The sequence below is a fragment of the Artemia sp. Qi Xiang Cuo genome, chromosome 3 (genome assembly GCF_049724085.1).
Source record: "Artemia sp. Qi Xiang Cuo chromosome 3, ASM4972408v1, whole genome shotgun sequence".
Lineage (NCBI taxonomy): Eukaryota > Metazoa > Arthropoda > Branchiopoda > Anostraca > Artemiidae > Artemia > Artemia sp. Qi Xiang Cuo.
The window spans coordinates 32,672,225-32,697,112 of NC_142796.1; the positions used below are offsets into that span (position 1 = coordinate 32,672,225).

General features: G+C 36.1%; 1 protein-coding gene across 2 annotated transcripts in view; it reads left to right on the forward strand.

Annotated features, from left to right (window-relative positions):
• The window catches only part of Drat (Death resistor Adh domain containing target), an 84,153-nt gene that overhangs the window by 48,445 nt on the left and 10,820 nt on the right, over positions 1–24,888 (forward strand). The window contains exons 4-9 of one of the 2 annotated variants that reach the window (XM_089085746.1): positions 2,109–2,268; positions 8,884–9,053; positions 11,076–11,229; positions 15,000–15,023; positions 18,425–18,572; positions 22,852–23,004. In XM_089085746.1, the coding sequence (XP_088941872.1) occupies positions 2,109–2,268; positions 8,884–9,053; positions 11,076–11,229; positions 15,000–15,023; positions 18,425–18,572; positions 22,852–23,004 (809 nt within the window). The remainder of the gene's footprint in view (positions 1–2,108; positions 2,269–8,883; positions 9,054–11,075; positions 11,230–14,999; positions 15,024–18,424; positions 18,573–22,851; positions 23,005–24,888) is intronic. The other variant, XM_089085747.1, reaches the window with a different exon arrangement.

The window sequence follows — 24,888 nt, forward strand, 5'->3', positions numbered from 1 at the left end:
TCTGAATATAATTGCGGTTTGTGGGAGCACATATATATCAATATTGTTGGGCGGCTTTACATTTTGAGATCGAGGGGGGGGGATTCATCAAAGCTCTCAAAACACCACAAACACGGGTGAAACATGCAAAAATTATGAGAAGATATTTGAAAATGTGGACTTTAGCAAAAGTTTAGATTTTATTTTCGAAAGTTAAAATTATGCTTATCCCAAGTATTTTCAAAGTTCAAAAGCAAGCCATGGGATATGCTCGAACAAAACTAATTTTGAATGCAGATGGCGTTATTGTCTTGTCATCGGCTCTGGAATCAACAATCGGCAGCTCTGAAAACATTCGTATTACGCTACGCAATGGGTAGCGCAGCCAAGCGAGTATTTCTCATTATACAGTCGGTAGGCTTCATTTAAATGGTGACGGATTTTACAAATAATTTGGGTGGGTTTACCCTGTTTTGTCTGACTACTTGGGGATCGAATTGGAACTTTTTTTATGGGGGGCGGGGGCAATTTGACTTGTATGTGGATCTAAAAGAGTAACATACAATCGGGCGAGTAGGCGGGCCTTGGCGAGTAGACTCTGAATATAATTGCGGTTTGTGGGAGCACATATATATATCAATATTGTTGGGCGGCTTTACATTTTGAGATCGAGGGGGGGGGGGGATTCATCAAAGCTCTCAAAACACCACAAACACGGGTGAAACATGCAAAAATTATGAGAAAATATTTGAAAATGTGGACTTTAGCAAAAGTTTAGATTTTATTTTCGAAAGTTAAAATTATGCTTATCCCAAGTATTTTCAAAGTTCAAAAGCAAGCCATGGGATATGCTCGAACAAAACTAATTTTTAATGCAGATGGCGTTATTGTCTTGTCATCGGCTCTGGAATCAACAATCGGCAGCTCTGAAAACATTCGTATTACGCTACGCAATGGGTAGCGCAGCCAAGCGAGTATTTCTCATTATACAGTCGGTAGGCTTCATTTAAATGGTGACGGATTTTACAAATAATTTGGGTGGGTTTACCCTGTTTTGTCTGACTACGTGGGGCTCGAATTGGAACTTTTTTTATGGGGGGCGGGGGCAATTTGACTTGGAATCATGAGCTGGGATTCATACTTTTCTCTGGTCCTCACATAAGTTTTGTTTATTATGGCTCTCTGGCTAGTTTAGGAATGAAGATTTTGGCCATTAAGGAGGGATCTAACCGACAGAACTTGCAAGGACTGTTTATTTATACTCTTTGATAATTTTTTTTTTGTTATCAGGAAAAATTCACCAAAGGTGAGGATGAAATAAGTTAATGTCAGGGCACTAAAAGAAAGGGCTTGGACATGATTCTATATTTGAGGGGCTTTGAGTTTTTTCATTGGGTAAGAGTGGGTCCTGCCTCTCTTCGTCAAACCATTGTTGACCAACATCCTGCAAAACAAATTGACTTAATTTTATCTTGTATTACACTCGATTCCTTTTCGACAAATAAACAGTCCTAGGTTTCTTAAAAGAAGTAGTATTTTAGAAGCTATTTCAAAAGTCACTTAAACGATATTTAAAATCATTTTAAAGGCCATGAATCTTGAAAGCTTCTTTATTTTAAAAGGTTAACAAAAACACAGCAGAAATGTGCCAATTGAATTAAGGATTTCCGACTTCTGGCTGTTGTTAGTAGGGTCGTAGAGGAACTAACTACATATAGAACACATGGATATTGTTAAGAAACTTACCCAATGATATTATGCTACCAATCAATGTGATCGAGCCAGCTCTAAATGGGTACCTGGAGAAATCTGGGGAAGGCAAACACGGGAAACGTCGGATGATTTGCCCCCAATGACGCATTACACTCCCGGCCGAAGGCACTGAATCAGGAGATCGGTACCTGCGCAACGCAGACCTTTGGTCAGCATGCGGAAAAGTTTTTAAGCTTAAGAAGTCCAATGGTGGCTAAGTAAAAGATGTTAGGTATAAAACTCACTAAGTATGAGAACCCTAATACAAGGGCAAATATTTATCACTAGGCAGACTTGTAGGCGATGTATATTTTATTTCATTCGCTGTTCCATTTCATTTTAGTCTGCTTTATAAGTTAGTTATTTTCTAATTACAGGGAGTCCTGTTCACAAAGCAATCCGCGAGTCTTCATTGTACCCGGGATATGAAGTTGCTGGAATTGTCGATTGTATAGGAGAAGAATTTGACTCGACACCCTCAGACATTAAAGTTGGCGATCATGTTATCATTTATCCTTACGATGACGGAGCTGATGGGTAATGCTTGTTAAACTTAATTCTGACAGAACATGGTGAACTTAGTTCTGAAAGGAATCGAATTTGCCGTAGTATCGGATTTCTCTTCGACCATCGGAAAGAGTCGCCATGAGGGTGGATTTCTGATTCGCTTTTTTGGGATTGGAGCTGACAAATTCTATTATTTGTCGGCAAAAATTAGGTTTGGGATTAGAAAAGTTTTCTCCAGATGCACTGGTAAGAGAATTTCGCTTTCAATCACGCGAACCAGTCAGACTTTTTGTAGGGAATCGCGCCCTTTCTTTTCGCTTTACTAGGTCTGCTGTTTTCTGTCAAGCGAAAACAACCAAGCGATGTTGTTATGTAAATTTTGATGATTTCACTGAAGTCTTACCCAAAAAAAGTTTCGAAAAAACTCCTTTTATATAGTTTTCTAAAAATTTTAACAGTGCTTAACATGAATGTTTTACTTATTAGTAGGTAATTGCCTAGATCTGGCAAACAAAAAGAAAAAGATTAAAATAGCAGAAAAGGAAGAGTATTTTCATCAGATTTTTGCTGGGGAGAAAAACGCATTTTCAACTGTTGTTCGAAACAGAATTTGCAGGCGCCAGTATGTCGTTCTGAATGCTGTGGGAAGAGGTTATAAGAAGGGATTTAAAGGAAATCCGAGCTCCGTGGAAAGATTGACGCTCGGAACATAATTGGTGTGAAGGCGGAGGGGAGGATGCACAGCTGTGTTGGCCGGAAGGCGGTCTGGTGCTGCGACGAGTTGTTATAGTAGTAGTAATAATATTAAAAACAGAAACAAACCGATAATTCAGTCACATGAAAGTGTTTTTTTCATTGGGTGACGTGAAATCCAACTACCGACGCGGAATTTGACTCTGCCCAGATCATCCTTATTTGTACTGAAATCAGGACAATAGCTTTGCAGCTCTTTCTGGCGCTAGGAGGTGGCAGACGGTCGCATTTCATTGGGTGCGTTTCAAAGGTAAAAGTGGGAAAAAGTTTCAGGCCACAACGGGCCCCGTCAATGCCCGTATCCTATGAATCCGCCAATTTATTCAAGCTGGAATTAACATGGTGTTCTTCCATGATACAGTATAGATATGCTTTTGTTCCTGTAGTGATGTAAGCTGGAGAAGTCGTGACATCCAAGCTGTATTTTTATACACTTTTCTCCCCTATGGCATCTGCATAGCCACCTTTCGTGTGTTCTTCCTATAAGAGACCAAAATAAAATAGAAAACTGAAAAAAAGCAAAATCATTAACAATTGCTAAGAAACGTTCTCCGCTGTTCGAAACTGACTTCTAGGTTCAAGCATTTTAACTAAACTGTGTCAATTTAGCATCATTGCTAAATTTCAGCATGTCCTTAGCGATTCTTTTTTTTTTTGTAACAAAATTGATTTTTGTTTCAACTATTACCAAAAGCAGCGTGCAATTTGCTAAGAAAGTTGTGTTTACAAGTGGTTGATATGGGATTAACAAGTACTGAATGTCGGATTGTGGTATTTTTGATTGGAAATACATGAAATAAGTAAATCGTATTCTATGGAAGTTAAGGTGCAGTGATGATGTTAAAAGTAGAATAGCCAAGGCCCTGAGTGTTTTTTCACAGTTGAAAAAGTTTAAAGAATAGGAAGATAAGTCTGCAAACCAGACGCGGTTTGCGAAGGAGTCAGAGAGGGCACTTGCCCCGGACACAGAAATGTTAGGGGCATAAAATTTCAAATAAATAATCAATCGGTTATGATCATTTTGTAATTTCGTTTTCATTAAAATAAAGCAGAGGGTGCAGTTTGCAAAATTTTGTTAACAAATGAAAATTTTGTTAGAATTTGACGTGAAAATTTTAGGGAGACGGGCGGTGGAGGCGCTAATCAAAAATTTCCCCCAGGGGTAAAAGAGGCCAGAACCGTCACTGCTGCGAACCAAGATTAAGATATTGGGAGCTACAATGATGACAGTGGTTAAGTATGGTTTCGAAGCGTAGGTGCTCCGAAAGACGGAGGAGGATTCACTAAATGTTTTCGAGAAAAATTGCCTACAGATTGTTTTGGGTACCCGACTGACTGACCGTATCTCAAATAGTAAGCTCTACGAAAAATGTGGTTCAATCCCGCTTTCTAGGGCTGTAATGACAGAGAGGTTGAGATGGCTAGGACCTGTTCGACGTATGAAGGATGGCAGATTGCCAAAGATGGTTATTGTCGGCCAACTGCCTAGGGTCAAACAAAACCCAGGTCATTCCCGGATGAGGTGGGAGGATGTCGTTAGGAAAGAGTTAATGGAAATGGATACTTCTTTAGAGGGTGTAAAGAGTGAGGCTTTGAACAGATTTGGATGGAGGAGGAGCTTGCGTAGCTGTGCTGGCCTCAGGCGGTGAATCTGCCATGAGTAGTTTGTTAATTTTCACGCCTCAACTTCAATTATCCGAAGATGGAAATAATAGTTACTTTTAAGGAAGCCTAGTTTCGACCATGTCATAACTTGATTTTCCTATCACGGAAATGTCCTATGCGTATTTATAATTTTTCCGTGTTTTCCTAGCCTCGACTAAGGTGCGTGATATCTGTGTGTTTTCTGATAAGCTCTCACGTTTTCCGATAAGAAAGTGGATAGAAGATTGGAAATATGAGATGCCTTCTTAAACAAGACAAGGGCTAATATAAAGATAATAATGGAAGACTGGGGAGGCTTTGATTTGTATGAACGAACCATTTCGAATATTGTTGCATATTGTTACTGAAAAAATGTAATATCTTCAGTATATTGTCAGAATAGACGGCATAGTTTTGTTCATAGCACCAAATATTTGTGTAAGCTTAGTTGCTGTTGTAGAGCTTTTATTTTAATGAATTTCAAGGAGACATTTTCGCGAAAAAATGTTTGTAATTGTTACTAACTAGGGCATACGTTCTTTTTTGATTAAATATAATATTGGAGGATAGAAAATTATATTGTTCGATGCTCTTTCTCTTGTCATGTTTGTAACATCTGCAAAAGGATATATTAGGTTCAGGAAATACGTGAATCAAATAATTTCTACGCCTTAATTCTTTTAAAATTTCGGAATTTCGGAAACGGGTTTAGAAGGTGGGTCTGCCCAAATCTTTTGAAATTTTGTATTCCAGTCATTCTCTGATTTACGCTGCAAATCCTAAGCTGCAAAGATTATGATTCACTGAAAAAAGATACCCATATAAGATCCAGTATAATCGACACATGGTTTTCCACTTAGTATTCTGAAAAGAAAGAGGTCTCTCGGCCTCTAGTCTCTTCACGCTGAGTCAAAGTCAATTGGTTCAAGGTCCATTCATAAAGAGGTTTTTACTAATACCGAAATTTAGTTAGCGCAAATGTGAGCCAATCAGAATTTTTCACAAAATCTCTTGTGAAATAACCCTTAAACAACAGTTTGAAAATCTCATTTTCCAGACAAAAAATCAAAGAATTTGCATCGTATGTCTTTCACTGTATGATAAAAGTGGTGAAATTTACGGTTATGTTCTTCTATTAATGGTCAAGATTATGGGAAACATTTACGACTGGAACATAAAAGTCGCGAATACTATTTGGCAACTATCATTTTGACTATAATTTTGTCCCATTTTTTCAGTTAGACTGAATATCGCTACGCCCCCTCTAGCACTGCTATGGCTGTGCTGCTTGTAGCAGTCATCAGGCGATGTCATTAGACGAATTACGGTGGGTATGTCTGATTAACTACGAAATTTGTGGTCCTACAAGTAATCGATTACCGAAAAATATTCCTTTGAATGCTAATGCTAAAAAAACATATTTCACTTGATTTCGGAAAATTGGCTCCAACTTCCCCCAGGATTTTGACGAAATTACGTGACTGCCTAAAAGTTGGTACATTTTATTCATCTTAGCTGACTGTTTTGGCATTTTTTCCGTAATAGTTGCGAGAAGACACTTACATAACTTACCGTCACTTCCGTAAAATGTATTATGAAAATTTCTGATGTATACTAAATCTTAATTAAGCTTTTCTATTCCTTCACTTACGAAAAATTAAGAGAAAATCGGGTTGAATTTAGATAATGCAGTGACAAAGAAACGAAATGAAAAAAAAAAAGCCAAAAAACAATACATTCACTAATAAAACAATCTGAATTTTTCAACTCCACATCCAGGAGCCTTTATCAACCGGGAAAAAAAGGAAAAGAGAGAAAAAAAAATAGTCAGATCATGTAAAGGAAAATATAAACAAACAATACACAAGAGTAAAAACAAAAGACAAGCAAATAAATCAAACATAAAAAGAAAATCCAATTAAACCCGTTTTTATCTCTTAATTTTTTGTAAAGGGAAAAGCAGTGTAGTCTAAGAAAATATTTGCTAGTCCTACACAGAGGCATGACACCAGCCAGGTGCTCGCTTTTCTGCCTTTTGAACAACGATAAGATTTCTAAAGATGTGATATTATTTAACTTTAGGGATTTCAATTATACCTAGTTTATTTTAATCTCAGATTGAGTTACTTCTGTGAATGTGAACATTTCTAATAGGGATTTTTCAGTGTCATTTAAAGGTAATATATAAATATTATGCGCGCTAAATGAGGCACTAATTAAAATCAAAGTTTAAAGTTAAACGATAATTTTTTATTTCCTAATCTAAATTTTATTTGTTTGGTAAAGATAGCGTCATTTGGAGTAACATTCGAGTAAACAAGTTATCACAGATTATAATCTTTCAGGAAGGCAAAATGTGGCAGGTATTGCTCCGTACTTTGTGTTTTGTTTTTATTTTGAATGCAGTATAAAATTAAGAACAATCAATTTTTAGGAGGCAGAGATTTAAATCGAAATCCAAACCAATAATTAAAACGAAAATTGTCAATGAGTTTCTGGCCATAGACCTGTGGAGTAATATGATGATGAATTTGTCTTATTGTTTAAATTTATTGCTGAATTAATTTTTTGACTACACTTACTTATATCTGTGACAAAAGACAGATGTGAAATATCTGTCTAAAATTAGCCAAGAGCTATATTCAGGAGTAAAATGAATTCTTGTTTATATTATTAGGGAGATGCTTTCGCATAATCTCGTCACGGGAATCATATTCTGGGCCCCGCGGCGGGTTGCTGCAGCTGGACTTGACTTAGATTCCCGCATTACTAACTAGAGATCAATCTCACTGCGGCACCACAGGACTTGAGTAAAAGAAAAGTAAAACGGCAGACATTCCCTATAGAGGGTGCAAGGCTGTATTGGAGAATCCTCCGTGAAAGCTTAAGACAATATTTTTGGGGGAAAGACATTAAAATACGCGAAAATCCAAATATTTGTTCTACAAAAATACTTTTAACGGAATTCAAACCCTTGAATATACTTTGACCCTCTTTTTCCCTAAAGGATTGAAACCATGGATTTGAATCATTTTCGATCAAAGGACTTTTAAAGTGTGATTTCTACACTTCCGTGAATGCTAGAAACTCCAGTCTTTTAAAAAAAAATTAGGGTATTACATGTACAGTAGGTTAATTACGTGTGGTGTTAATTTTAATCTTTTTATGAAAAAAATTGGATTTTTTTGGCTCTGGGCCACGGCCGTATCCAGGGGGTTTACCGGGCTTGATAAACTCTATAGTTCATTAGAACAAGCTGATAAATTCTACGATACCACCAAACTCTTCGGGATCGGGTTTGATGTCAGCAAGAAAAAGGACATGATAACTACGAGACATGAACTAGACAACCCACTAGTTATCATCTTAGGTGGGAGACAGGTTGAAACGGTTAAACACTTATTGTACCTCGGTAGCCTACTTTCCTCTGATAATTGCCATAGATCTGACGTGAAACGTCAGCTTGCACTTTCTAGCTTCCGAAGACTAGAAAACCTCTCGAAAAGTAACCATCTATCCAATAAATTCAAAATGCCCCTTTTCAATAGTCTAGTAATTCCCATTGTCATGTATCAATGCGAAAGATGGACACTGAGAACCGAAGACGAAATAAAACATCTAGCTTTCGAGATGAGATGCCTCTGTCATATTGCTAGAATCAAATACACTGACCTCATCACAAATGTGGAAGTTCACCAAAGGCTTCAGTCCACTGAAACTATTCTCAGCAACATCAAAAAACAGTAGCTGCTCTGGTTCGGCCACGTCAAGAGACTAGAGCCGAGCCGCCTCCCGAAAATCGCAATTGAAGGATATCTGCATGGCTTTTGTCCACGACGCAGGCCACGACAACGATGGACAGGGAACTTCGATTTTGACAAGGTCAAGTTAGCCCAGTCATCACCTACCGCACATGATTGAACAATGTACCGGGCCTTGCGAACGAGCTAGCAGGAAGAGTGGCCCCAAACGTCCATTCTTTAATTCTTAAAGATTTCAGCTACTCTGAATTCTGGCAGACAAAAGCGAAAATAATATTTCAGTGTTTTCAGCTTTTGCTAATTGTTAATGATTTCAGCTATCCTGAATGCTGGCAGATTAAAGATCAAAGCAAAAGCAATATTTCAGTGCTTCTTAACTTTTGCTAATTGTTAATGATTTGAGATGCTCTAAATGCTGACAGACTAAAGACCAAAGCAAAAATAATATTTAGTGTTTTCAGCTTTTGTTAATTGTTAATGATTTCAGCTATTCTGAATACGTCAGTGTCCCTGATGTCAAATACTTGGTGAAGCTGCCTACAGATATGCCCATGAGTGTTGCTGCTATGTTGCCAACTGGAGCGCTCTGGGCCCTTAATACACTGCAGAAAGCTGAACCATATGTCAGGAAGATCTTTTCAGAACGGGGTCCTGAGGGTGAGTTTAATTCAACTCTATCCTTTTTCAATCCTCCTAGCCGAGTGGTTAGCACACTAGACTTAAAATCCTTTGTTCGTGACGACAGGGGTTTGAGTTCTGGTGTCGCTGGTTATTTGGTCTGGAACGGGGTTCAGTTGCATGACTCTGATAGAGTCGAACCATCTCTATGTGGGTACTTGGAGAAATCTAGGGATGGTAAACGGGAAGGGTGTGCGGATTGCTGGCCCCCAACCCTGCGTTGAACTTCCTGGTTGAAGAGCCATGAAACGGAGATCAGCACTGTCGATAGGGACTGTAAACCTTTTGCCTTATCCTTTTTTTTTTACCTGCGTAAACTTAGGAAGGGGTTACAATTTATGTATGCAAAGTAAATGCATAACCCAGGGATGGAGCATCTGGTGCTTCCCCCTTGGAATGTTTTTGTTTTATGTTCTGTTCCAGAATTATCCATAATTGAGATCAAAGTTGCCCCTTATTAAGTGTTTTGACGAATTTATCTTAAAAAAAAACGAGGTTAAAACGCTATTTCTGTTGCTGCTCTAATAGAATAGATTCTTATTTAAACACAAATATATTCAGCGTTGCACATAATATGCAAACGGTCATAAAAGCCAAGAAAAACAAGATCGTCCAATGCAGTTCCAACTCAGCTCTGATACCAATGGCATCAAAACCGTTATCTAATTGACGCACTTTTAGGGCAGAGTATTCTGTCCTCTAATTTCACGATTATTGAGCGTTGAGCGAAAAATTTAGGATTCTTTTCTATAGAGTTCCTTGTCCACGAAGTTTTCTTGGTTACATCTGTGTATTGATTTTATTTCGTCCGACGTAAATGGATCTTTTCAAATTACGTAGTTCATGGGGAAAATTCCTCTTTTATGTCTTAGTCCCTGGGGAAGAACTTTAAATTTTTCTAAAAAGGACTTTTATTCCACATAGTTGAACAACAATGATCATGGCATAAAATCTAGAGGTGCAGTGGTTTTATTTTATATAGATATTTAACCTTTTTAAAGCAGCCTCTCGTTGAGACCGAAACATTCTATATCAAGGAAAGACGGCCAAGCTTGTGACTTCTAAATCTTAGCAATGCTAAAGTGAATTGGAGCGCTGAATGTTTTTTTTTATTTCATTAGTGATTTCATTCTAGAATATATCTGTCTTCTCGACAGGAGATGGGTTTGAATTCAAACAACCTCAGTGGCACAGTGTCTCGTAAAAGGCATCGCTTGTGAATCGTATTTTGAAGCCCTGAATCCATAGTTAAGATTAACTCAAACATCATTTTTGTTATATTACAATATTACACTTTAATGAGTCGCTAGTGACCACGCAGAAGATAATTTGGGAATTTCCAAGTGAGCATGGAGCGAGACTTCTAATATAGGTCAGAAAGCAATTTTTACTGCTTATAGTTTCCTATAGAGACCTAAAATGGCAATAGTGAGCCTTCTAGTGAAGATTTCGAAGACAAAGTAACATAACTCCCGTTTGATTTTTCCTGGGTTTTTCTTTTCTTGGAGTCCTGATGTCGCTGGTTATTTGATTTGGTACGGGGGTCGATGGTGGGATCTTATAAGCTCAACCAGAATCGACCCAGGTCTAAACGGGTATCCGGAGAAATCTAGGGGAAAAACACGGGAAGTGTCGGTTGATTTGCCCCCAATCGCACATTGCACTCCCGGCCGAAGGCATAGAATCAGGAGCTCGGTGCCTTCATAACGCAGACCATTGGTCAGCATGCGAAAAAGTCTTTTTTTTTTAAGTTTACGTAGAAGGTTCTCCGTTTTCTTTATTTTTTTCTAGATTCCATTGAGTACCAAGAAGGAGTTTTACTTTGGACAGTTTTGCCAAAAATTATTTGGCAAATAGGACCCAAAGGATAAAAGAAGACATAAAAATGGTAACGAAAAAGATTAAAGACAAAACTATATAAAGGAAAAATAACAACAGAATTTGAATTTTATGGTAATTATATAGAAAAAAGAATTTATTTTTATTATCCCTTTTTTGTAGGTAAATGCAATGTGCTAGTCGTTGGAACTGGAAGTTTGGCTCTATGGGCTTTGAGGGTTGCTAGTTACTATTTTGGAACAGAAAGGCAACGTGTCAACGTGACAGTAGCCAGCTTGAGAGATGAAGGTATATCAATCGCGCACGAATTCAAAAAGTAAGTGAAAAAAAAAAAAATCATACAAAGCTATTGATGGCTTATAGGGCGTCAAATTGACGTTCCAGTTGCTGGGTCATTTTTTTACAGGGACAGGTAGCAGACCTGTCACCCAAACTGGCTGCACCGAGAATCGAACCCTAGACCCCGTATTATCAAGCAGAGTATCAATCAACTGTGCTACCACAGAGTTAAGTGCAAACAATAGGATTTATGACATGTAGATGTTTTTTTTCAACAACAACGGAATGCAATAATTCCAATTGCACATTTACGCAGTGAAGAAGTCTCAGATCCAAACTGGAGTATTCAATAAATGGAATAATAATGAACACTTAAAATACTAGAAAAAAAAAATACAGAAAGATGAAGCAAAACTGTTGTAATATGAAAGAGAAATGGGCAGAAGGAAATAAGGATAACAAGAAACATATAAGTAAAAGATAGAGGAGAAGATAATACGGAAAAGCGGATATACTCTACTAGCTTTCCAGGGCTCACAGATGACACCATGCCATAACAATCGATGTAAGATAAACAGTAAATAATCACTAGTTGTCCCTAGCCTTAAATTCAAGTAGCTTATTTATTAGAACCATCTTAAAAGTACGTTTAGTAGAGAGGATCAATCGAAGCCTATTTGCAGATCCTTGTCGCCAAGATAATGGAACAAAATTATGTTAAAGAGAAGCGTTAATGTTCCATGTTAATTTGGGGTACATAAAGTGATTATAATTACTACAATATTCAACCTTGGAAAGTGGTTATTCTTAGCCATAATCTATAATTTAGGGAGGGATCTGCTGGAAAGGCAAGGGCCTTTCCAGCAATGTATTCAGCTTTCCAGCTGGAAAACATCCCTGGCAAGGGCGTATTCAGGACTTCGACAAAATAAAATAAAAAACGCAACAAAAATTTGTTTATGTGCATATTTGTTTTGTTTTTACAAGCCGGACAAAAATTTTTGGGGGTTCAAACTCGGTACCACCCCCCTCCCCCACTCTGGATATGGCCTTGGTCCCAGGGAAAATATACCGGACTCAGCTGTAGTCCTATTCTTGAACCTCTGACGGCTGGGAATTATTTTTAATCTAACACTAATATGTGCTATATAGCACATATTCCAATAAAGTCAACTTTACAGTTTCACCGATTGGGACACCCAAGGTGCAAAGAATGGGTTTTAGTTGTTCATTAGCCATCTTTTTAGCCACGTTGCTCTATTTAGATGGAATGTATTCTTGGTCATCTTTTGGGATGGTCAAAAGCTTTTCAGGGGTGAGGGTGTCAAGTATGGAAATAATTTCAATATATATCCCGATAATTTACATTGATTTAGTTCATTTCAGGGGCTGAAACGCATACATTATTCGCCTCGTATGCTTGTCCTCAGTATGTAAAAATTTCTTTAATTAATTCATTTATTATTTTTTTTAGAGGAATTTGATTAAAATTACTTTAATTAAAATTAATACAATATTAATTTAATAAAAATTAATACAACATTTAATAATTGGAAGTCTAATTACTAAAAGAATAGCTACAATTATTCTTTACACAACAATGGTTACTTACGTCTAAATATTTAAACCGACCTCTTTTCCAAATACCCCTCTCCAAGGACATGTCCAAAATTTTTGTTCGGTGGGGAGGGGGGGGGATAGAAATATTCTTCTGCTACTTTTTACAGGTCAAACAGTTTTTTTGGAGGGGGAGGGGGTCAAACCCGGTAGGCCCCTCCCCCATAGATAAGGTCTTGCCCCTCTCCCATTGACTTAAGATCCGTGCTTGACTTGCGGTTTGGATTACCCAGACTTAATGTTTGTACTTAAATACGTCTGTAAGTAAGAAGCGATCCGGCTCAATAGTAACCGAATTTCTAAAAAAAACGGAATTTTGATACTATTAGCTACATCAAAAGAATTGAATTTTTTATGCTGATTTTAAATATATAAGTTTCATCAAGTTTAGAGTTACCCATCAAAAGTGACGTGCCTGAGAAAATTTGCCATGTTATCGAAATAGGGAGGAAACACCCCTCAAAATTCATAGAATCTTTATGAAAATTACACCATCAGGTTCAGCGTATCAGAGAACCCTACTGTAGAGGTTTCAAGCTCCTATCTGCAAACATGGGGAATTTTGTATTTTTTTGCCAGAAGAAAGATCACTGATGCGTGTTTATTTGTTTTTTTGTTGTTTTTTTCCCCAGGGGTGATCGCATTGACTCAGTGGTTCTAGAGTGTAGCAAGAGGGCCCATTCTAACGGAAATTAAAAGTTCTAGTGTCCTTTTTAAGTGACCAAAAATTGGAGGGCAACTAGGCCCCCTCCCACGCTCAATTTTTTTACCAAAGTCACGGGATCAAAATTTTGAGATAACCATTTTGTTCAGCATAGTCAAAAAATTTAATAACAATGTCTCTGAGGATGACTTAATCCCCCACAGTCCCCGGGGGAAGGGCTGCGGGTTATGGACTTTGCCCATTGTTTACATATAGTATTGGTTGTTAGGAAGTTTACAGACGTTTTCAGGGAGGATTTTTTCTGGTGGGAGAATCGGGGGAGGGGGTTACGTGGGAGGATCTTTCCATGGAGAGATTTGTCATGGGGGAAGAGAATTTTCCATGAAGGGGGCGCCGGTTTTCCCAGCATTGTTTAAGAAAACGATCAGAAATTAAATAAAAAAAAACAAGTTTTTTCAACTGAAAGTGAGGAGCAACATTAAAACTTAAAACGAACGAATATTATTACGTATATGAGTGTTTGCCCCTCGTCAATACCTCGCTCTTTACACTAAAGTATTTTTAGTACATTAAAAAGAGCTATTTATTCTAATTAAACGGCCTTTGTGATCCAGGGGTCATTCTTAAAGAATTGGAACAAAATTCGAACTTTAGCGTAAAGAGCGAGGTATTGACGAGGGGGCGAACCCCCTCATATACGTATTAACAGTATAAATAGGCGGATAATTAGGACAGAACTGGAAGCATAACCTTTAGAGTTTTTTCAGATAAGCCAAGATCAAATTTATTACATAATCTAATGAATCAGACATTAAAAAAGCACCAGAATAATTATATGAAAATATTCTGCTATTATTTTATAATTAAATAGTTCTCTCGAATTTAATTTGAATATTATACTATCAGGATTTGGGGGGGGGGGTATTATCTCTGTCGTAAGTACTGCCAAATCTTTTTTGTGTGACCTATAGTGGTATAAATAGGTGACAAACAACCCAGGGTTACTACTGGTACAAGAGAAAAGAATAAATAGACCTGAGAAAAGCAACAAGAAATACAGAGATGCTAATCTATAGTGTCGGCAACGCGCAAAAATGTAGAGGGAACAAAGATTTTTTTTTTTTGAATTTTTTCAGTGAAGGTGAAAAAAAGGTGCCCATTCTATGAGAATACTATGTACTCCCCCCTTCTTTTTTTTTGGGGGGGGGGACAAACTTGCAAAAACTCATAAGGAAATACGGAAATGAACCATATAAACCAAGAGGAAGGGGGAGGTGTACTGCCCCTGTACTACCACGCCCAACATGTGCCTGAACCCTTTGCTCTTCTTTGAAAATTCTTGAGAGACTGAGGTCGTTTTTTTTTGCTTTTTTCAGAAAGGTTAGGTATAAGAATGACAATTTAATTTGAGCTATCTGTTTGAGTATGTAGCGCCTTCTAAATTTTTAAGTATCTTCCTTTGCTACATTAGATGCTGATGACATATTTTTCTAAAAAGCGTATTTTTTCTTTTTTTGCCATCTCAGGAGTTGCATAACGGGAAAAGCGAGGTAATTTTTTGCTTTTTTCCTATATATTTAAACTGTTGAAAATTTACAGGTATCATTTTTTGTTGGTTTTAAGTACAAAAACAGTTTTTGTAGATTTTTTAACATTGTTATTTCCTGTAGTTTTGACGATGTCAACCCATCTACAAAATAAATGTTTGTGTACGTGACTGATACTGTATGGAAATTTTTCAGAAACAGAACTCGACATCTATTCTAAAAGTATTTAAGAGACAAATAGGTAGGGTTCAGCAACAATATGCTTTTGTTAGTAGCTAAACAGTTTTACACCTTCCAAACTGTATGTGTAACAAGTTTTACCTTATTGAAAAAAGACATGTAGTTTCAAGCAATGAACCAGTCTGAAGTCCTAATAGAAATAATAAGTTTGGCATTGAGTATTAATTTCACTCTGGAAAATGCATAAGATATGATTTAGATAGACCTTATCAGGGTTGCCACCTTATCTAAACTGGGATAACATAGTTTAGAACGAACCCTTACCCATAATAACCGAAAATTTAGAACCTAATTTTGAAAAAAAAACAACTGCCAAGTGAAGAAGGATCGCCACTTTTCATAAAGAAGAAGCTGTTAATAAGTGGAGGAGTTAGCTTATCCGAATTAAATGAGTTATTGAAAGTTAAAGAGATGGGCATATTCATATTATACGCGGTGATAAAAGATACAATTCTTATTTATTTTAAAAATAATACTTCATGGCTGAGTCAAGGAAATTTTCTCGAATGCGATGTCAGTTCTGAAATCGGGAAGCGCTTGGTGTTCTGACTGATTGCAATTAGTCGTCACATTAGCCGTAGGATAAAGGTATTACACATTTAGGTTTTAATCGTGGCTTTATATGGCGAATAAAAACAGCTCAATAGCTAGATTGCATGGTTCTGCTGTATCTTGGACTTGTTGCCCACATTCTCAAATGAAGAAGTCGCTTAAATTATAGTGAATAAGTAAAGTGAGGAATAGGATGATAAAGGATTTTCGAAATTCTTAATCAATTAATTCTTGGGCCTTGGATATGACATTTGAATAATTTGTTCATTTTCATAAAAATTGGAAGGTCCTTGAAATCTTAGTTTTGCTAGTCACCCAAATATCTGTGAGGTTAGGTCTACTGCCGGAAATTGACATTACTTGCACCATTTGAATTTAATTCTTTTTTAGCTAGAGCAATTTATTTTTCTTTGTTTCTTCAAAATTTAGTATTCTAGAAAAATTTTGTTTCTTTTTATTTCTGGACAATACCGAAAAACCTTAATAACTACAGTAGAAATATTCTTCTCCTTTTTACAATCCCTGTACCGTATTTTTTCCGAATTTTTCCTTTTACGGTTACCAACGGTAAAAAAAAAAGAAGCCTGAAGCTAATAGTGGTGCTATACAACACAACTTCCGCATAAACTTGCGTATATATATTTGCATTTGTGATATTAGGTGCTAAACAAAATGGACCAGATGCATTTGTTCACTTACCTAGATAGTATTAGTAGTTAGCAAGATGGATATAGTGAGCAAGTCAAATGAGCCATAGGATGATGAAGGATGAGAGGTAGATTCACTGTCCCATCTTTCCTGATTTATTCTTCTTCTTCTTCTTCATTACTGTTTTCTTATTTTCCCTCTTCAGAACCAATACTTCAGAGCACACCTAATTTTTGTCAAATTATCAATGCCAGTCTGTGAAATTTTTTATCAGTAGGTGTCATCTACCTATAGAAGTCAGGAAATGCATGTACAATCAGACTGATTGCTGGAGAATCTTATATACAGTCGCGAGACTGTGACACTACCCTAGGTTGTAAATATAGGAACATAGATTGTGACACTACCCTAGGTTGTAAACATAGGAACATAGATTGCGACACCACCCTAGGTTGTAAACATAGGAACATAGATTGTGACACTACCCTAGGCTGTAAACATAGGAACAAAGATTGTGACACTCCCCTAGGTTGTAAACATAAGAACATAGATTGTGACATTACCCTAGGTTGTAAACATAGGAACATAGATTGCGACACTACCCTAGGTTGTAAACATAGGAACATAGATTGTGACACTACCCTAGGTTATAACATAGGAACATAGATTGCGACACTACCCTAGGTTGTAAACATAGGAACATAGATTACGACACTACCCTAGATTGTAAACATAGGAACATAGATTGTGACAGTAACTAACTTCTTAATTAAGGTTAAAGGATGAAGTTCTAGACATTCATAGTGTTTTGTATGCGGCATCATATTCAGAATAAATTTATTCCATAGGTCTGATTGCATGGTATCGCATGTATTTTGGGCTTCTGCCTACTACGTCAAATTAAGGTGTTTGAGTGTAATTTTTAGCACTATTCATCTTTTTTTGAGTGGCAGGCTAAAGTTCTTGATAAGTTAAAAGATCACAATTGCTAGGCATTGTAAACAAAAACAATATGGTTGTGAAGAAAAAGAGAATTCTGAGCAGGAATGAAGAAAAATTGAAGTGGCTGAAATTTCTTTCACGTTTGAATTTTATTTTTCTTCTCTACGGTTTTTCAATCACACAATATACAAGTTTCCAAAAGCTAGTTTGCATGAAATCAAGATGGTTGAAATTAGATTTTGGCTCTATATTTTGTCATTGAGTTTGTTGGCTATAGCCGGAGACATAGTCTTATACTAAACACTTTGTGTTCAAATGACTTTTCCAAAATCAGACTGTATGAATCCATGTAGTGTCAATCAAAAAAGCTTGAGTGTCCCGGGCTGAATAATGCCGATAAAACTTTTGTTTGGCTCATTAGACAAAGATTTTGAGGGAAGCATCGCAAGCACGGATAATTTTAATCTAGCTCACCTTCAGGTGGGAATATATAGTTAAACACCAAAATCCTAGATTCATTGTATTCATTAGGTGGCTCTAGGAGGGGCAACGAGGCAACCTGGGGCAACAATCATAATAAATAATGGTAGGATAGCTTTAATTCCTGCCCCTAGAATTTATGAAAGTAAATGACTTTTATTGAAGTATTTGTAAATCCCGGCTTTGAATTATGGTGAAAAATGTTTATGATGACATTACTCTTAACAGTAAGCTAGTCTAGAAGTTTTTGTTGTTGAAAATTTTCAATTTCAGATCTAAACAGTTAAATTTTGTAGAAAATTTTATTAGAACACTTATAACGTAGCACACTCGTCCTCCTGCCCAACTTTATCAAAGCTTCTGCTTATATGAAACTCCTTAGACTTAAAGACATCTCTTAGGAAAAAATTCCAGTAGTAACGAGTTTGTTTCTTGCAGTAGTTATGATACATGTACAGTAGTTTATTGTTTATATATTAAACCATTGATTAATAGAATATTCGTGCGCATTACAATTAATACAATGAACATAATTGTTGTAGCGTAAGTGTTGTACAATGGAATGAAGAAGTTTATGAGAAACAGCTTATTGAGCGGACCATCGATGCTTGTGGCGGATATGTTGATATTGTCATTGACTTCTGTTCCACGTCTAGATCATGTAATAGAGCCATTCACTGTCTTAGCAGGGTAAGATGAATTTATAATGTTTTTTTTTTTATAGTTAGAGTAAGGGGTGCACCTAGACTTTTGATTGGGGGGTTGGGGATGGGGTGGATAAAACAAAGAAAAGTCTAGCGGACTTTCCACAGGTACCTTGAAATTCGTTGAACAGAACAAAATCACTGTAAAATTCTCAACAATTACTGTCAATCTCGCTTTTGAAAGCCTTTATTTTTTTTTCTTTTGTGTTCTCCTTATGAATTTTCATTCAATTAAATATTAAAGTGTTTGCGTGTATTTTGAAAATAAAATAAAAAGAGAACATTACTGTCCATTAGTATTTGGTACACAAATTTGCAACGCAAAATAGGCAACACTTCAGTGGGGAATACGCTTGATTACCTATTGTAAAAAAAAATGTCAATAGCAGATCGAAAATTGCGATACTTTATTGCAAATACGACAACGCTATCTATACAATTAAGGAAATGAAAGATTTAGTCTGTTAAAAAGTAAAAATAGTCGGCAGCTATGCATTTTGACTAAGATCTTTTGGGTTAAAGCAAAATCTAGTAAGGGCTATGTGTGCATTTTTGATGTATGATAATGTTTATTAATTCAAATCTTTAGACATTGATTAGACCACAGAGATCTTTAATGTATAAAGAGGGGTAATTCTGGCAATCATTAAGGCTAATAACTATTCAGCTAAAGTAGCGCCGCTACTTTGGTATCAGAAAAGACAGAACATTCCCTCACTTCCACCCATATTTGGCCGTGTGTATAAATTTAATATTTTAATGAGCTGTTGTAAGGGTATCATAGCCCAAATTATTTGACAGGTTCAAGTTGTTGTTTTAGAATCATTCGATGGACCACAAATAAAAGAATCACTTATTTGGAAACAAAGCCTTTATTCAAAGTTTAGAATTGCACCAAATTTTCAACAGCGGGAGGAAAGCATTTGAAAGATTTTCGTCGGCATTTTAAATTTGGGATCAAGCATTTTGACATCTTAAAAACACTTAGAACCGGCTTTTTCAAGCCAATTTTGTAATCGAATACGGAATATCCGGATACAAAATAATGGAATGTAATCGGATATCAGTATACTATAATTGAATTGGACACCAAATAAAGTTATCAGTACAATGAAAAACCTATGATTTTTGAGTCATCAGTACGAGTGAAGTAAAGCGTTTAAATTTGGGCTGATATTTACAGGAAAATGAAAAAATAATTATGAAAAGAAGACTTTAAAATGGCATCAGATGAAAGGAAAAATCAGCAAATTCATAAATGAGGCGAAATTAAAAATCAACAATTTAAAAACAAAGACCAACATAAAATGAGAATTCCAAGAGAATACCCTTTCTGTAATTTCTTTGTGCCAAAGATGGAGTATCAATCAGAATTTATAAGAAACTGGATTATATTCCAAAATTTTTCTGTGATAGCTCAAAAAGCGTTAGATTGCATAATATGAATTGTACCGGGGAAAAGAGAAGACTAAGAAAATTTAATTAGGATTTGTGACATGTGATTCCCTAGATTTTGAAAAACATCATTTTTTGAGTATTTTTATTGAAAAATGCCTTTTCTGGTATTTCCATTGAAAAAAAAAAAACAATAAATTATTAGCTTTGTAATTCTATATTATGTCGCAACCTGAAAGTCTACTTCGGTAACTAACTTCGGTACCACTTCAGTAGCTTTTTCGGATGAAAAAGCATAGGCTGAACTCCATAATTATGTTTTTTTAGAGGTTTAGGTGGGGGTTTCAATCTCCAAAGAGATGAGTTGACACTTTTATTAATGATGCGATTTGGCAAATGGCTTATTACCAAATTTTCTGTCAAAAAGGAAAAAAATGATAAAGCTAGGAAGTGCTAAATTTCTAATGTTAAAAAAGAAGATAGACTAAGAGGTCTACTGAGTAAAAAATTTAACGTTACTGCCAATATGATAGATGGCGTAATGACCTCCATAAATGTTTTTTATATAGTTTATTTGTTCGAAAACCCGTCGTACAAAAGACAAAAAGACCGAGCAATAATTAAGAAAAAGAACAAAAGAAAAAATGCATAGAAGAAAAGAAACGGTTTGGAGAAAATGATAAGTAATGGGATCAGCTGGCTTTGATCCTGCTGCTTCCAATAGGGGTGTCTGCTGGTGGAATCTGCTTCCAGTAGTAGAAAACAAGTTCAGACTTTTCGGCATTCAAATCGAGGCCAAGCTCTCCATACCTAGATTGTAGCGTTGTAAAAACCTCGTTAAAGCGCTGGATAGTACGACTCAAAATTCAAAATATCGTCTGCACAGCAGGTGAGCGACAAAATAAAACTGACAAGGATGAAAGACGAGGAAGTGTGATTATTATTTTAACTTGGACCTACATACAATAAGTCTGGTTGTTTCTGCTTCGTGCAAACTCTGCTGATGAAAAGTAATGGAAATGCTTTTGCGAAGCATCAGATTATTCTTCCCTGAAGTTTTTCTGATGAGGTTAGGCCTTAAGCTTCCATCGGATTTCTGAATATATAACCTAAGTAAAAAATATAGTTAAATTAACCAATAACATCGATCGTGTTTAACGAACGATTTTGGCAAATACTTAGTTTGCATTATTGACTAGTTAAGTTTTTCTTCCTTCGAGATAAAGCTTTTAGGAAAGGTTTTGTTTTGGCAGTGTTGGGGTGGGGAAGGGGACTTAGAATTCTGTGTTTTCGGGAAGGGGCCAAATCTTTTTTCTCAGTATTCACAAATAGTATACGCTACGTATTAAGCATTTTATGCCTATCGTTAGACATGGTTTTTGGCTAGTTTATTAATATTAATAGCATTTTGTGAATTATTCAAGGAAAGTGTATATATTTACACGATCAATCGCTTTACAACAAATTGTGTTATATTCAATTAATTGGTCATGAAATTCACTCTATTAGAATGTTTAAACTTTCATATTGTAGGAGAATTCTCTGGTTCGTGTAAACATGTCCAAATGAATATTTTAAGATGTCTTTCATGCTAAAGGGTTGTAATTAAAGCTGATTTACGGTAGATATTGATATCCAAATCTAAAGTGTTGAACGAGCTCAAATAAGAATTTAACTATAACCCTTTTTCCGTTATTTAAAAATATAACATTTCTGGTACTACCCATTTGTTTCAGAAAAGAATATACCCTTACTTGGGGTATATTTCAGATACTGCAAGTTTCTGCTTCGTTTACCATGGTGGTTCAAAAACATTAAATGAATGAATAGGTTAGTCTTTATTAATATACTATCTCAAGTCGATGTCTCAGTGAAACTCTTGTGTATGAGAAAATCGACTTTGAACCAACTGAAGTCGTTTGAAGTGATGTTTTGTTATATAGTGTGTACAGTCGTTTTTTAGTTCTCTTCTGTTTTTCTTTGTTACATTATAGTTCGTTATCCGCTGTGTTTTTTCTTTTTTTTTGTGGGCTAAAAAACACTTTTTAGTCAGAGCAGGTACACAACAAATCTATAAAATTGACCAAATTTTAGAGATTTATTGTAATGTTCAAAATCCTTACAAAATTAAGTATTTTTTTCTTGCCCTAATTATCTTAATGAACACCATCTACTGGGAACATTTATTTTTACATTGATACCCAATCTACGTACCCTAAAAGTCTACTCCTTGTGAAAATACAATAGCAACACCTTAGCCCGCATTGAATTTCTTCCCTAGAGCCAGGGATTTCCAAAGAAACCGGATTTGCCCTATAATGCCCAAGGGATTCAATGTGGGCTTCGGGGTTCCATCTTAGTATTATCGAGAGTTATGTAATTTGGGTGTGTAGATTATCAATGTGGAAATAAAGGCTTGTGGTGACTGATTCCAATTACGAGTAAATGCTTAGGGTAGATATCGGTTATGTAAAAATGTTACTTTTTACTGAGTTTTGTAAGCTATTAGTTGCATATGACTAAAAAAAGAAAAAAAGAAGTTAGCTATGAACTTAGAACCATATTTAACCAAAGGCGTGTAAGTGTCACAACGTCCTTTTCATATATTTTTTCTTGTAAATGGTGACATTCGTAAAAAGTATATAAGGAGACGAGTGGTGAGATTTGTATACAAAATTGTCTGGATTCTATTTATTTATTCGAACAACTCTTCTGGTAACCATGCATAAAGCTATTTTTTATGACTTTATAGGTCAGTTTTTAATAGGTATAGTTTTGGTGGCTTTTAAACCAGCAAAGGATTTTTTTAGACTGGTAAATGCTTGTTTCCCACGACTGGTGTATCTTATTTTAAATTTTGAAATTTTTAGGGTGGACATATATTTTTGGGTACAGAAACTGCAGAAAAGCTACTTCCGAAGTTTTCGCGTCGTGCTGAAGATCGTGGCATTCAAATGGAAGCTGTAGAAGGTGGATCACTTGAGCAGCTGAAGTTACTTGTTGAACTCGTTTCCAGCAGCAAGGTAAGATTTCGTATGATGCATTAAGGCCAACTATTTCAGTGATTTAAATGCATGTAAATTTAACTTAGATTTAAAGGGGAATTTTGACTCAGATTAACACCTTGTGTTATACTAAATAAGTTTAACACCTATAAATTAAGGCGAAGATACTGGCAATAAAAATTTTAAATTTATTATACATAAAGGAAGGGGGACATAAATTTAATGACAAGATAAAATTTTGCTCAAAAGCAGCTATGAGGTGGTCAAAGTGGGTTTTCAGTCGGATATTGCTCGATTTAAATTGGACATGGGCGACAATATGGTCTCTAGTCCTGGTAATTCGCTAATAGTTATTCAAAATTTTTGGTAATAATGTGTAATTATGGGGTAATAATATACGTTACATGTCTACTCTAAAAGTGGATGGAACAAACAGTTTTATATTTAATGCCGATGTCGTACCATAGTCATGGTACGACATGAAAGTTATGTCTTTTATTGATTTTAAAGACTCAATACCATAAATGTAATTCTGCGAGTCTCAGCTTCGGCTGACAATCTCAAAGACAAAGGACTCGTTAGCAACTTTTCCCAGCAGCAATGGGGGCCTCCGAAGTAATTTTCGTAAAACTTGATAGGGAACCTTAAACGTGTCAACAGTTCGATAACCTAACGAGAGGCTCGTTTAAAAGAAAGAAATCCTATAATCTCTTATTAATTGTTAAACAAATCGCTATCTATCCAATACAGCATAAATAATATGCATCGTGTTTCGCCAAAAGATGTTAATCATGGTGGTTAGCACAACAGGAAACTTCCAAAGGCGTCAAATTATTCGACGCTTCTTTTGAGCTGATTTTTAATGTTTTTCAAGCAGGTATATTAGAATGTTTTTAGTAAGTACCCTTTCCTGAACTTGAAAAAAAAATGCCCGTTCAATAAAAAAATGATGTAACTTTCATTAAATCCGAATATCTCTATCTCTGGCACAAAATGGGAGAAGTGGAATGGTTCTTCTAAGATTTCCGGGAAAAGGTGTCGATTGTTAGTTTTCTGTCGTTTATTCGGATCTCTTATCAAAGCTATACAATTGATAGCAAGACTGGAAAATCCATTCTGAATAGTTTGGTGACACAAACTAAAAAGGTTAATAATGAATGAGATAGGGTGATCCTTTACGGTATCGAACGGCTCAAACACTGCATTTATGCAACATAAGTGGAAAATGTGAAATGGCCAGAGATTGCTTCGAAAAGGCTATATCAACACTATTTTGTTCCCAAATGTTGTCTACAGCTATTATGCACTTGTATCTTTTATCATATTCATCAAACAGATTGGGAAACTACTATTCCGAGCATCCGTCTTTCCTAATTTAAAAAGAACTTTGCTGTAATCATCACTCTGATTAGTCAATCACTAAGTCCACGCTCGATAGTTGAATTCTATCATAGAGGTGCATTCAAGGGCGTATCCAGGATTTCTGTTTGGTGGTGGGGGGATTTTTTTTTGGGGGGGGGGGGGTAAAAAACGCATCAATAATTTGTTTATATACATTTTGTTACGTTTTAACGATTCAGACTAAAATCTCGAGGCGGGAGGGAGGTGTTCAAACCTGGTAACCGCCCATTCTCGGATACGTTTTTGGATGCGTTGTTGATGCTGTAGTCGTTGATAGTTTTGATTTTTATTCTCAGTTGTGACTATATTGTGCCCGGACTTTTTTTTTTTACTTTCAGTAGGGGCAGTGGTGAATTCTAAGTTTTGGAAAGGAGGGGAGGAGGCCTGACTAGAATTATGATGATTTATTTATTTTTTTTCTGGGTAGATTCGTTTGTAGGAATGTCACTGGCCTGTTTTTGGCCTAATATATTCCTAAAATTAAATCTTGCTTTGTAAAAG